Here is a 13,595-nt window from a genome sequence, read left to right on the forward strand (position 1 = left end):
AACGCAGGGCCTGTGACGGAGTGGACACATGACAATAACATCCCTGTAATGAATTGGCCTGCACAGAGTCCTGACCTGAATCCTATAGAACACTTTTGGGATGTTTTGGAAAGCCGACTTCATCACAGGTCTCACCAACCTACATCAATACCTCTCCTCAGTGCAGCACTCCACAAAGAATGGGCTGCCATTCTCCAAGAAACCTTCCAGCACCTGATTGAACATATGCCTGCGAGAGTGGATGCTGTCATCAGGGCTAAGGGTGAGCCAACACCATATTGAATTCCAGCATTACCCATGGAGGGTGCCATGAACTTGTAAGTCATTTTCTGCCAGGTGTCCAGATACTTTTGATCACATAGTGTATGCCAGAAAAATTGGTGTGTATTGATTGAAGATCATCAAGTGGGTACAACTGCTTATACAATCTTGATGTCATCAACTATTTTAAAACCAAAAGATGAAAATGTGTCCAGCCCAGAAATGTTTTGTGCCTGACTGATGCCACAATTCAGAAAGCAACTGGATGGTTGACTTGTCTGTATAACACTGTTGTCCATTTAGCATGCAAAAGTAAGTGGTGCTTGCTGTAGCACTGTAACCTTTCTGATGTTGGCTGAAGAGATGGAGAACCATTCAGAGGATGTGTTTCTTAATTTATAATGGAAAATGGTGAACTGACATCAACGAGAAATTTTAAAATTGGTTGTTGATACTTAGTGGGAGAGAGAACTTTTGTGGACACTCTGTAACAGGTTCAATTGTGGTGGTAATGTGTTTGTGATGCTGCAGTCTTTTTGGTGCAATGGGGTCTGCTTTTGCTAACTTCTGCCACATGTGCTTGTCTATAGCACTGTGAACAGTGCATTTTTGTATACGGGCACTCAGTGCGCATATGTTTAGCAAAACAATCTGCACACCCTGGATATCACTTCCTGTTGTTTTTATAGTATGGTTGGGTGGTTGAGGAACTACAGGAAGACAGTGAGTCAAATACATGCCACTGCTGATTTATTGTTTGGGCTTTGTCCCTAAATGGATGTCAGAATCTGAATCCGTAGCCAGATGATGAAGATGAATGTGATGAGTTCTGATCACACTTACTGTGGCATGAATGACAATGACTTTTTACAGAATTTAACTCACTTTCCTCAAAATTTTGCTGTGCTGTCTTCAGTATTTTTAGCAGTTTTAGAGACGATATGCCGCTTTTCTCAAAATTGTGCTGTGATGCATGTGACATTTCAAAAGTTCTTTGCTATTCTTTCAGAGTAACAGTTGTTAATTTCAGTGCTCTCCACAAACTTTTTTTTATTGAGAACGTATATAATTATTCAATCAAGCACTAATGATTCAGCAAAGGATTGTTTACAAGTCTGAGTTTCACACAAGACTTACTGGTCAGCTCTTTTGAGGTCGTATGCCCTTCTACCATAGTTAGTTAGTTTTATGTTCCCATGTATCATTTTCCATGATAGAGTGTAATGGTGTGGAACAAGTCATATTACATTCGCATCACAAATTTGTACATATAGGTTACATTCTGAACATTTATAAGGTTTCTTTTCCCCAAAGAGAAAAAAGTTACACAGAATTGTGTTGGTAAATCCTACCTACCAACTTTTGCACATTAGAGTAACAGAAAATCTTCTACGGAATAGAAGGAGAGGTCAAGAAGAAACTCCTTTTTTTTCCTTTTTTTTCTTTTTTTTCCGTCTTTGAATTTGATTTTATATCACTGGGTAAAGGATAAAAAATTTTTGTTGTAGCATTGTGCTCCCCTTTTTGCACTAAAGAAAACCTTAATGAGGAGTAATGAGTGTCATTTTTTCTTCTGGTATTGTAATTGTGTCCATTTGAAACATAATGTATTTTTTATGACAAGCTTCATGAATGAATAAATGTACTGTGAAGCAGTAGTCAGAATGCCCGACTCCTAACTGAGTGAGGTGGTGTAGTAATTAGGAAACTGGTCTCACATTTGGGAGGGTGACGGTTCGAACTTGTGTCCGGCCATCCTGATTTAGGTTTTCCATGATTTTCTTAAATCACTTCAGACAAATGCTGGGATGATTCCTCTGAAAAGGCATGGCCAATTTCCTTCCCATTCTTCCCTGATCGAAGTTTGTGTTCTGTCTCTAATGACCTCATTGTTGATGGGATATTAAACACTAATCTCCTCCTCTTACCAACTTCTGAAACAAATATCTACAATATGATATGGGTGAGCACAATGTGTTATTCTTACTGCACATTTTTGTGCAATGAAGACTTTCTTTCTTAAAGACTTTTTGCAACAATTAAAAAATGTGAAACTAGCTACTACAACATATGTTTGCTGCTCATAGTGCTTAGAGAGCAAACTATGGACTTCAGACAAATACAAATACTCAGGTTTATTGAGAGGGCATTATCTTTGTAAAAGATGAAGTATTTGGTGGTTATTAGATACCACAAAACACTACATTTAGCAACATCATTTATACTACTTGTCTAGAAGCAGATCTGCAGACATCTGTGGTATGAGTTCCAGTCTTGGCCTTCATCCACCTATACAACATACTCTACAAGCCACCTAGCAGAGTGTTGCACAGGGTACTTCTGGTACCACTAAGTGATCCCTGCCTTCCCTGTTTGACTTGTGAATGGCGTGTGAGAAGAGTGATCCTCCGTAAGCCCCTGTATTAGCTTCTGAATGAAATGGTACAATGGTGGCGGTGATGGTGGATTTTGTGCTGGCTTGATGAGCTGCTGTAGTATAAGTTGTTGCTGCTGCTATTGTTCTAGAATTTGCTTCTGTAGTTCCTCTTGCCATGCCAGGTATTGCATTTGAAGTTGCCACTGTTGCTTTCATTACTCGTCTTGTTTTGCATTTTGTTCGATCCACATTTTCATGACTTACAGATGCACAATTACTACACAGTTTAGTGTGTTCTTCTCAAACATGTACCAAGTTTGAGTTCTCATTATCACCTGCTATGGTGCAAGACTGTCTTTATTACACAGAAAATATAGATACACTGTGATCACTTGATAGTTCACAATTCCAGTCCTTGTAAACTGTAGAACACACCACGAGAATAACCCAGATATTACACAGAAAATATAGATACACTGTGATCACTTGATAGTTCACAGTTCCAGTCCTTGTAAACTGTAGAACACACCACGAGAATAACCCAGATAGTCAGTCCAAAACCCAGTCCAGTTGAAATCCAGTAAAGAGCCAGGGTATGAAAGTACCATGTATGCAAGAGAAAAACATCAGTACAGCACAGTTTGAAGTGTCTAGGAGCAGACTGGCAGCTGGGTTTTCACTTTGACTTGATGTCAGTGGCCATGTCCTTGCAACTGGTCCCTCTTACCAGCCACTGGAGGAGTCATGTTTCCAGAGAGCCTGAAATATTCCATTGTCAAACCCCTATTTAACAAAGGTGATAGGAGAGATGTCAATAACTACCAACCTGTTCCATTGCTGATATCATTTTCAAAAATTTTTGAGAAGGAGATGTATCATAGAATAGTATCTCACTGGAGCAATTAAATAATAAAATTGTGGCAGTTGGTATTTTCTGTGATCTTCTAAGGGCATTTGACTGTGTGAATCATGGTTTTCTCATAGATAAATTGAAGTTTTATGGGATAATATCATATATAACTAAAACAATGCAGAAAGTTGTACTCGATAATTCAATGAATGTAGTCGGGGGACGTGATTCTGACTGTGGAGATACAATGTATGGTGTTCCCAAAAGCTTAGTTTTAGGTCTGCTATTGTTCCTCATATATGTTAACAATCTACTGTCTAATATATAACTAGCAGAATTAGTTCTTTTTGCAGATGACACTAGTATTTTATCAATCCAAGAATGCATACAGAAACAGAAGGTATGGTAAACAGTGTTCTTAAAAGTATCATAAATGTATCATTGACTTGTTTTTTTGTGAATGGCCACTCCTTCAATTTTAAAATACAAAGATATCGAGTTCTGTGCATCTAGGGATACTACACCAATGATAAGTGTAACATATGGTGAGGAAATAATAAATAGCATGGAAAATTCAAAATTCTTAAGTGTCCATATTGATTAGAAATTAAACTGGGAAAAGCACATTTTGGAACTCCTGAAACAACTTAGTTCAGCAACATTTGCACTTAGAATCATTACATATTTCGGGGAGAGACAAATCAATAAGTTGACATATTTTTCATATTTTCGTCAGTACATTGGGGTGACAAAGTCATGGGATACCTCCTAATATCATATCAGACCTCCTTTTGCCTGGCATAGTGCAGCAGCATGACGTGGCATGGATTCAACAAGTTGTTGGATGTCCCCTGCAGAGATATTATACCATGCTGCCACTGTAGACATCCATAATTGTAAAAGAGGTACCAGTGCACAGTTTTGTACATTTACTGACCTCTCAGTTATGTCCCATACATGTTCAATGGTATTCAGGTTGGGTGATCTGAGTGGCAAAAACATTTGATTGAATGGTCCAGAATGTTCCTCAAAGTAATTGTGAATAACTGCGGTCAGTGACATGGCCCATTGTCATCCATAAAAATTCCATTCTTGTTTGGAACAGAACGTCCATAAATGGCTGAAAATATTCTTCAGGTAGCTGAACATAACCATTTCCAGTCAATGATTGATTCAGTTTGGCTAGAGGACCCACTCCATTCCATGTAAACATACACACCATTATGGAGCAACCACCAGTATGCACAGTGCCTAATTGACAACTTGGATCCAATGCTTCATGGGGCTGCACCACACTCCAACCCTACCATCAGCTCTTGCCAACTGAAATTGGAACTGATTTGACCAGGCAATGGTTTTCCAGTCATCTAGGGTCCAACCAATATGGTCACAGCCCTAGGAGAAGCGCTGAAGGCAATTTCATATGCTGTTAGCAAAGGCTCTCACTTCAGTCGTCTGCTGGTGTAGCCCATTAATGCCAAATTTTGTCACACCATCCTAACAGATATATTCCTCCTGCATCCCACATTGATTTCTATGGTAATTTCATGCTATGTTGCTTGTTGTCTGTTAGCACTACAACTATATTCAAACACCTCTGCTCTTGGTCATTAATTGGAGGTCATTTGCCACTGTGTTTCTGTGATGAGAAGTAATGCCTGAAATTTGGTATTTTCGGCTCACTCATGACGCTGGGGATCTCGGAATACTAAATTCTCAAACAGTTTCAAAAAATGGAATGTCCCATGCATCTAGCTCCAACTACCATTCACCATTCATAGTCTGTTAATTCTTGCCCTGCTGCCATAATCACCCCAGAAACCTTTTTGAATGAATCATCTGAGGAAAAATGAGAGCTCTGCTAATGCACCGCCTTTTTATACCTTGTGTGTGTGGTGCTACCACCATCTGTATATGTGCATATTGCTGTCCAATGACTTATGTCACCTCATATATTCTGGGGAGAATAATCTTATATAAAGAATGTTGTAATTGCTCAGAAATGTGCAGTAAGAATACTATGTGATACTCACTCATGATCATCTTGTAGACATTTGTTTAAGGAGTCAGGCATTCTGACTACTGCTTCACAGCATTTTATCCCCTCGTGAAGTTTGTTTTAAATAACCCACTGCAGTTCAGAAGAAACAATGATGTACATAATTACAATCCCTGAAGGGAAAATAACATTCATGACTCCACATTAAGATCGTCTTTAGCACAAAAAGAAGTGCACAATGCTGAAACTAAAATTTTGATCACTTACCCAGCGATATGGAATGTTTGATAGACAGCCAAAGTAAAATTTGAAAACAATCTGAAAAGGTTTCTCCTTGACAACTTCTTCTATTCCATAGAAGAATTTGTATTATTGTAAAATGTACAAGGTAGTCCATAGGAATTATTGTCTCATATCTGTTTACTAGGGAAAAAACGTTTTGTAAATGTTCACCATGTTGCAGTATTTACAGTAAAATGGCTTGTTCCACATCCTTATGATTTATCATGCAGAATGATCCATGGAACATGAAACTATTTAGCTAGTGGACATCACAGGGCACTGACCTCACTGTCAGATTCCAGAGGTATGGCAGTGTGCTGACAACAAATAAAAAAATCTTTGTTGAGAGAATGAGTCACTGTTTTAACTAGTATGTTGTTGTTTACACATTCTAATCTTTTCTATTTTCCCTTAAATAAAATTTATATCTTTGACGTTATTCCTCATCTCAGACACACATCTCCAAAGTGTGTGATTATGATAATGTAATGTCAAAATCACTGAATGAGCCTCTCTTCACACACAGAATAGATTGAGTTTAGAGAGAAGAAAAGCAATTTGGTACATCCATCAGAGACAACATACAAGAAACTTTAGGCAGTGGCAAGACACTATTACATTTTGGCAGTTTTGTCATAGGTTGTGGCAGTTATTTTACTTTCATTGCTAGTATTGATGGTGCAACACATTCATAAGGAAAAATGTAATAAGGTAGATCAATTCTATAAGCAGCTGATACTGTCGGTGGCTGCAGCAGCATGATATCTTGTGTCCCCATATATTTATCATCATGCTTTCATTTCAATTTACAATACTTGAGAGTTGTATTGAAGCAGTTACTTCTTTCCTTTACTTTCATTTCTATGCCTAAATCACATTACTTTAAATTTTATCCATTTTATGAAACATGAGTAAGGATAATAAAAACAGCAATGTAGTGCACTACTAACAGAAACCAGCATTAGTGGAAGTTGTGGTGTCATTGATATTATAAATTTCAAGCAACACTGGAGAGCAATGTTGTATGTGATGGATGCTCATGTCATGTGTTTTCATGTGTCTATAATAATATTTGGTGGTTTAATTGAGATGTTTTTAGCAAATATGGAAATCCAGTGAACCAAACTGACTTACTTGGATATTGCACCCAGCATTTCAATTAATCTTAAGAAATGCTTGTAGTGATATGTCCTTTTCTGAAATGATTGAAGGTTCTGTATATTATCTCTATAGACTCCATACAATAAATAAACAAAAAACTTGTTTATTATCTTGTTCCCTGGTCTTACTAATTAAGTACTGAAAATCTGCTGTGATAAATGTGTAGATGGCAAATACTCATTTTAAGAATCTGCATCAGTTTTTATAAATCCACTGCTCAGTGTTGGAATTTTGTTTCTCTTGTCTCTATCAGCTCATTATGATTGCAGGTAATATTAATTCATCTGGATGTTCAAATGTTAAGTGCTTATCTCCCTTCCACATGGTCACAAAAGTGAGAGGGACTCAAAAACATGAAACGCATCTCCAGTTAATGCTCAAACTTCTAAATGTAATATTATAAAACACACGTTAAAATAAGTGCTTATTTGTGGTTAAGTACATTATAAATGCATTTTAATTCTTTCTGTTATGATCACTGTAGATACCAAGAATACTAATGATGTGAATTATATTATGTTTCAGGGGCTTACTGAGCAGTGTGGAACATTGTGCAAGCTGGGTTGTATCAGCTGAAAAGCAAGAACCGTTACAAAAGTGCTTCCACTCTCTTGAATATATTTTCAAGTTTATCATTCAATCACGGCTATTATGTGCTCGGGCTACTGGGGGACAGTATGAAGACAGCTTTAAAAGAGATCTTTATAATGTGTTTACAGCTTTAAACAAGACATTGGCCACTTCATATGATGCAATTTTACCAACACAGGTACAAATTCATTGACTTTTTTTGTAAAAAGGCTTGTCCTATTCCCTGCAGAATAATTAATTTTGTGTATAATAAAATGATAATAATTTTATTTTTGTATAAACTTACAGACTAAAAGAAAATTCAGCTCAGCTATTTGTTAAATTCTCAGAGAGAGACAGAGAGGATTATTAGTACTTACTTACGGGGAGCCACAACTCTGAGTACAGCTCGTAGAAATTCATATGAAAAGTGAGAAAGATCTAATGATGAGTATGGTTAGTATGAAGGCACTTAAATTCCAGGTCTGTGGTTTTCGCAACTGTTGCAACAGGGCACATACAAATAACAAGTCAATCATTTCAACTGATTGCAAATTAAAGATAATTTTTCAGATAGTTTGATTATGATGCATTATTGATCAGTCTCCATCATGACATCTAAAGCTCCAAGATGGTGCACTTTTCATTCTATAAGATGGTAAGTGTACCTGTTTTTACTGATGGCTGTGTTCAGAAATCCTGTGATTTGAGTGATGAGGGATTATAGCATTTCTTACACACTGTCTTCATGTTTGCATGTTTGGTCGCTAGTAAGGGCCCTCAGTTTCAATTATTGCAAGGAAGCCATCACCTTGTTGTTCATCAAGCTGCAGAAGACCACACAGGTCAATACATTGCTGTTTCAATTCTGCAGCCACTTTTTGAATTTGGAGCACATCATGGACAGTGCTGAAACAGAACTAATGTTTACAGCTTTTGCAATTGAGATCTAATGTCACTTAGCACTTTTCCATCACCCTCATATAAAAGGGAAGGGAGACAAAAAAATAAAGCAGTGTTCTGTGCTCTTAGTGAACTTCTGACCTTTTTTTTCTAAAAAAACTGTCTGCTGTGCTGTGAGTTGAGTGCTAGCCAACCTCTCTGTCTATTCATGAATGGGCTAACATTAATTTATAAAGGAAAGGCCTTCTTGTAATTTAAATGTCCTGTGTTAATAGTTAATAAATTCATTCCTTTTCTCTAGAATAATCTAATTATTATTTTTGGAACATCTTTTGTATTTATTTTCTATCAGGTTACTTTACATTTTGAGCTGATGAGATGTAATAATCATTTATTATAAGTAGATGTAATAAGAATTTACTTTCTCTTTAGCTGTTGATGACCCAAAAAATGGAAAAATGGTTAAGGTTTATTTTATTGTTGATGATATGTTGCACTGGAGACAAAGCACAATTTCAAATAGGTGAAGGATGGGAAAAGAAATCAACAATGTCCATTTCAAAAACACGATAGTGGAATTTGCCTGATGCACTTTTGGGGGACCATGGGAAACATAAATGTGGATGGATGGATGGGGGATTTGACCCCTGCTGCTTATATGAGTCAATAGTGGCTAAAGTAGGAGACCAACTTCCATCTTTGTGGATTCTACAGGTTGGTGCTCATGTCTCTACAGTAAGGCTGCTCTGGTAAAACATCCTCTTGTGCACATTACACATATTCTGCAACATGAGCCACTGGCTCCTTTGTGTGATGATTGTGTGTTTCTTTCAGGAGGCCCTACAGCTCTCCACATGATAGCACAAATGGAACTGTGGAAAGCTAATCTTCCTTCCTTACATCAAGTTGAGTTGTCTGCCTCTCAGATTATTAAAGATATGATGGAGCCTCTGATTTAGGCCATCTACCTAGTTTCAAATGAGAGGCTCATGATTACTGGTGCAGAGAAATTTGTTAGCAATGCTTCCATCCCACAATAAATGCTTTTTAGTTAAGCGGTGAAAGAAATTTAGAAGATGCCTCTGAATGCAGGCAATAAACATTGTTAGTACTAGTGAAAGTAGTAACATGCAGCCAAAATGTTTCCTATGTCTTAGCAGAAGAGGTGATTCAGGATGGCTCAGAATTATTATCAGTAACTGATAGTGCATCAGTCTGCTGTTAAAGTGCATAAGGACAGTCAAATGGCTAGTACCCTCATTAACTTTCAGCCCCAAGACCTGTTATCAGGATATGGTTTGCAATTTACCATCCAGTCCTGGTCAAAATGAAGTGCATTTGTTGGTGCAGCAGCTTGAAAGCCCTTGAAACTGCCCAAGGAATCTTAAATGCTGCAACTAACAATCCATCTAAAAGTGTTCAGCTTACCACTCAGTTCCAACAGGACCTCAAAAATTTTGTTTGGAGTCTCAGTCTGGTTCTGACTTTCAACTTCATTATATGTAGTGAAAAACACTTTATCCAATAGTATGTTGTTGTGTTCCAGAGTGTAGCTGTCAACTCTTCCAACTTACTTCTTTACCTGACTGTCACTGGTGAAACAAGATGTCCTTTACAACAATGACACCTTCAAATCTAGTATTTGATCCATGTATATTTATCCTCTATCCATCAACCACAGTATACTTTATAAGTGAGAGCTATTACGTAAGTAACATAATTAATCCTCCTGTGCTGGCGGTGGTTCCAATATGCTCTGGGAAACATTCACATGGGCATCCATGGGACCAGTGGAGCCTGTGCAAGGCATTATGATGGCCAAGAAGTATCATTCACTGGTTCCAGACCACGTATGTCCCTTCATGACGATAATGTTTTCTGATGGCAGTGGAATTTTTCAACAAGTTAATGCACCATGTCACAAGATCAAGAGTATGATGCAGTGCTTCAAGGAACACAGTGATGAGTTCCAATTGATGTGTTAGCCCCCCAACTTGCCAGATCTGAACATCTCTGGGATGTGATTGAACATGGCAGCAGAGCTCTGGAATTTACAGGCTTTAGGTGACATATGTGCAGATGTGGTGCCAACTCCCTCCAGTGACCTACCAAGGCCTCACTGCTTTCATGCCATGACATGTCATTGCTGTTGTCCTGCTAAAGGTGGACATACTGGCTATTAGGTAGGTGGTCATAATGATCTGGCTGATCAGTGCACTTTTTATTTTCACAGTTTCCTTTTTTTCATTTTCACAGTTGCATACTTTGTTATTTTCTCATCTCTCCATCTCCCTCTCCCTGTTCATTATATGTTACTGAGGTAGTCAGACTCCCCACACTTTTTATACCCACTTCCTATCCCTCCATTATGTTTTTGTTACATCCTTCTGTTTTTCTCCACATCGTTCTTTGCTTTTTAGGTTTTGCATCCAACTGTTGAATTTTGTCTTCCCCTTCCTGCTTACAGATGTTCTATCTGTTTCTCCCTTCCCACTTGCATTTTCTGTCTCTGTACTTCATTGTAACCTGTGCTGTCTCCACTTGTGCTATCTGTACAACAACCTTATCCACAAAATATTACCCATATAGGCACAAATCCTTGTTTGAGTCATATGCACAGGTGTACTCAGTCAAAAAATTTCATTATTGCTGAGTGAGCGACTGGTGTGCATTTTCTCTCTGTTCCATTTCTTTACTGTCTACTGTCAACTCCAGCAAGTGGATGAGCTACATTACTCTTGGTACCTGTACGAGTGGTAGTACAGGGGAGTCAGTCAATTTAGTTTTATGTTTTTAAGAACTCCAAGCTTATGTGAATGGTACCCGGTGATATATTTTTGAACAGGTCTTGAGGAGAAGAAGCTGATTACCAAACAAAAAATGTATGGTGATATTTGAAAAGATGTAACGCCATTCATATCTTCATAATGAATATTTTTACACAAATCACAATCATCGTACTGGTTAATGTCCCCCTAGTGACTAGACAACATTTGCTTGATATATTTTTGTTTGACTTCTGGACAAAAAGTTGTTTTGGTTGGTCAGGATAAATAGGACATCATATATACAAGGTGCCTTCCTAACAGTCATCAGGCACATTTTCTCTGCTGTTTGAGCACATATTTATAATTCTGTTTTTGCAATTTGTAGCTGGAGGCAGTCTAAGCAATTACTGCTTGTCACGTCTTTCATGCACTGCTCATTGCTAATGAAAAACATCAGTTTGTTTCCTGTTACAAACAACATGATTTTCAAAGCGGAATTTTATGCACCCATTTGAGAGAGTAGTCCCAAATTAGTCTTATGGGATGCTCATTTTATGTATATTTAATAACAGGGACAGTAAAACATGAAGTATAACCAGTACTCCACCAGTGGCAGCTCTGATCTGACCAGTGCTGACTGCTACCACTGTGCCACAGCACTACTTTGTGTCTGTTGGAGTACTGGGTATTGTTTGTGTTTTACTGTCATCGTTAATAAATATTGATAAAACACAGGACACACTAGACTAATTTTGGATCACTCTATTGAAAGGCATTTAAAATTCAGGTTTACGAATAATTTTGCTTGTAATGGGAAACAAACCAACACTTTTCATTGATACTGGGTGTCACATGAAAAACATGGTGGCTAATATTACTTTGCACTGACTCCAGCTACACATCACAAAAATGAAAACTGCCTGGTAAACATGGACTGTAAAATGTGTTCCTCAAGAGCTGTGAGCACTTGTTCATCTTTGATACTGTGAAACATACCTCTTCTGCTGTAAGCTCTTTTCATTCCACATTTTGAAAGAAGGTAGTATGGACCAAAACAAGACCAAAATGCCCCTTAAATGTGGGCTCTAAAATGCTTGCCTTAAAAGCTATGAACATTAGTTCAGTAGAAAAGAGGTGTTTCACAGGAGAAAAAATTAACAAGGGCTCATAGCTATTAAGGTATGCACTTTAAGGCCTATTTTTACTGAAAATTTCTTTCTTGTTTTGGTACATACTACCAACTCTCAAAATATGGAAAGCAAAGAGCTTTCAGTAGAAGAGATGTGTATCACAGTAGCAAGCTTGAGGTGCTCGTAGCTCTTTAGATATGCGTTATAGAGCCCATGTATACTAGATATTTTTTTCTTCTTTTGGTCCAAACTACCATCTCAGAGAATTTAACAGTGGAGGTCTGGTTCACCTGTGTGTGTGTGTGTGTGTGTGTGTGTGTGTGTGTAAAATTGCAAGCAATGATGTTAAAGTGGTTACTTACATACAGCAAATTACAAGTATGAAGAATACGTACCTATTAATATTTTTAAATGTGGAAAATTGTTAAATTTGTACAAAACTATGTTCTATTATGAGAAAGGTAGTGTTTTTATTATTTGTTAAGCAATACTTAATTATTATGAACCATAAATAATTTATTCCCAGGTGGCTCTTTTGCATAGCATCAGTGCAGTATTTGAGCAGCTAATACAAGTATTACCAGCATTAGAGGTAACAAAGCTAGCCACTATGATGTTAGAGAGCTTACCATCAAGGGATCTCTCACCTCAACTCACTCAGGCAAAGCTTACTGCCATTCGCAACATGGTTACCAGTAAACTCTTTGCTGATGATGGTAAGTAAATATTTTAGGCTTGACAATACACTGGCTTTTTATTTTTGATAAATAATGTTTAGAAATGACAAATTTATCAAGCCAGATATTTATAACCAAAAGATTAAAGTTTGGACTGTTCAGAGAAAGTTGTCAAGCTAGTACTTAAAAAAAGGGATGTTTTCCATTTCTGACAACAGTAGAGAGTTAAAAAGCTCTAATGTATTTTGCACTAAGTATATTTAGTTCTTCATTTAGTTATGTGTTTTTCCACATGATGTCATCCAAGAAATGCATTCTGCAACTCTCATTAGTAACAATATTACAAGAATATAGTTTTATAAATCAGTTATTTGCGTAAAACTTGATGTATCATACACCTGTTGTGCCTCACACAATTATTATGATGATATTCAGCTTCTACCCCTTCTTAATGATAAAGTTTGTAACTTCAAATGTGTGCTATGTGTCTTCAGCGAGGGGTTAGACTTTCCCATTAAAATTCTTTGGAATAAAAAATTGTTCACTATTAAAAAAAGTTGTTTCTGAAAGTATTCCCATAGCATCACTTCAAGAATTTGATGTCTTATTATGCTTTA

General features: G+C 37.3%; 1 protein-coding gene across 1 annotated transcript in view; it reads left to right on the forward strand.

The window, feature by feature from the left end:
- LOC126248717 (dedicator of cytokinesis protein 3) overlaps nt 1–13,595 on the forward strand; it is a 1,129,652-nt gene that overhangs the window by 1,013,886 nt on the left and 102,171 nt on the right. The window contains exons 17-18 of the mRNA XM_049950022.1: nt 7,456–7,699; nt 12,828–13,017. Of these exons, the coding sequence (XP_049805979.1) occupies nt 7,456–7,699; nt 12,828–13,017 (434 nt within the window). The remainder of the gene's footprint in view (nt 1–7,455; nt 7,700–12,827; nt 13,018–13,595) is intronic.

The sequence above is a fragment of the Schistocerca nitens genome, chromosome 3 (assembly GCF_023898315.1).
Source record: "Schistocerca nitens isolate TAMUIC-IGC-003100 chromosome 3, iqSchNite1.1, whole genome shotgun sequence".
Taxonomy (NCBI): domain Eukaryota; kingdom Metazoa; phylum Arthropoda; class Insecta; order Orthoptera; family Acrididae; genus Schistocerca; species Schistocerca nitens.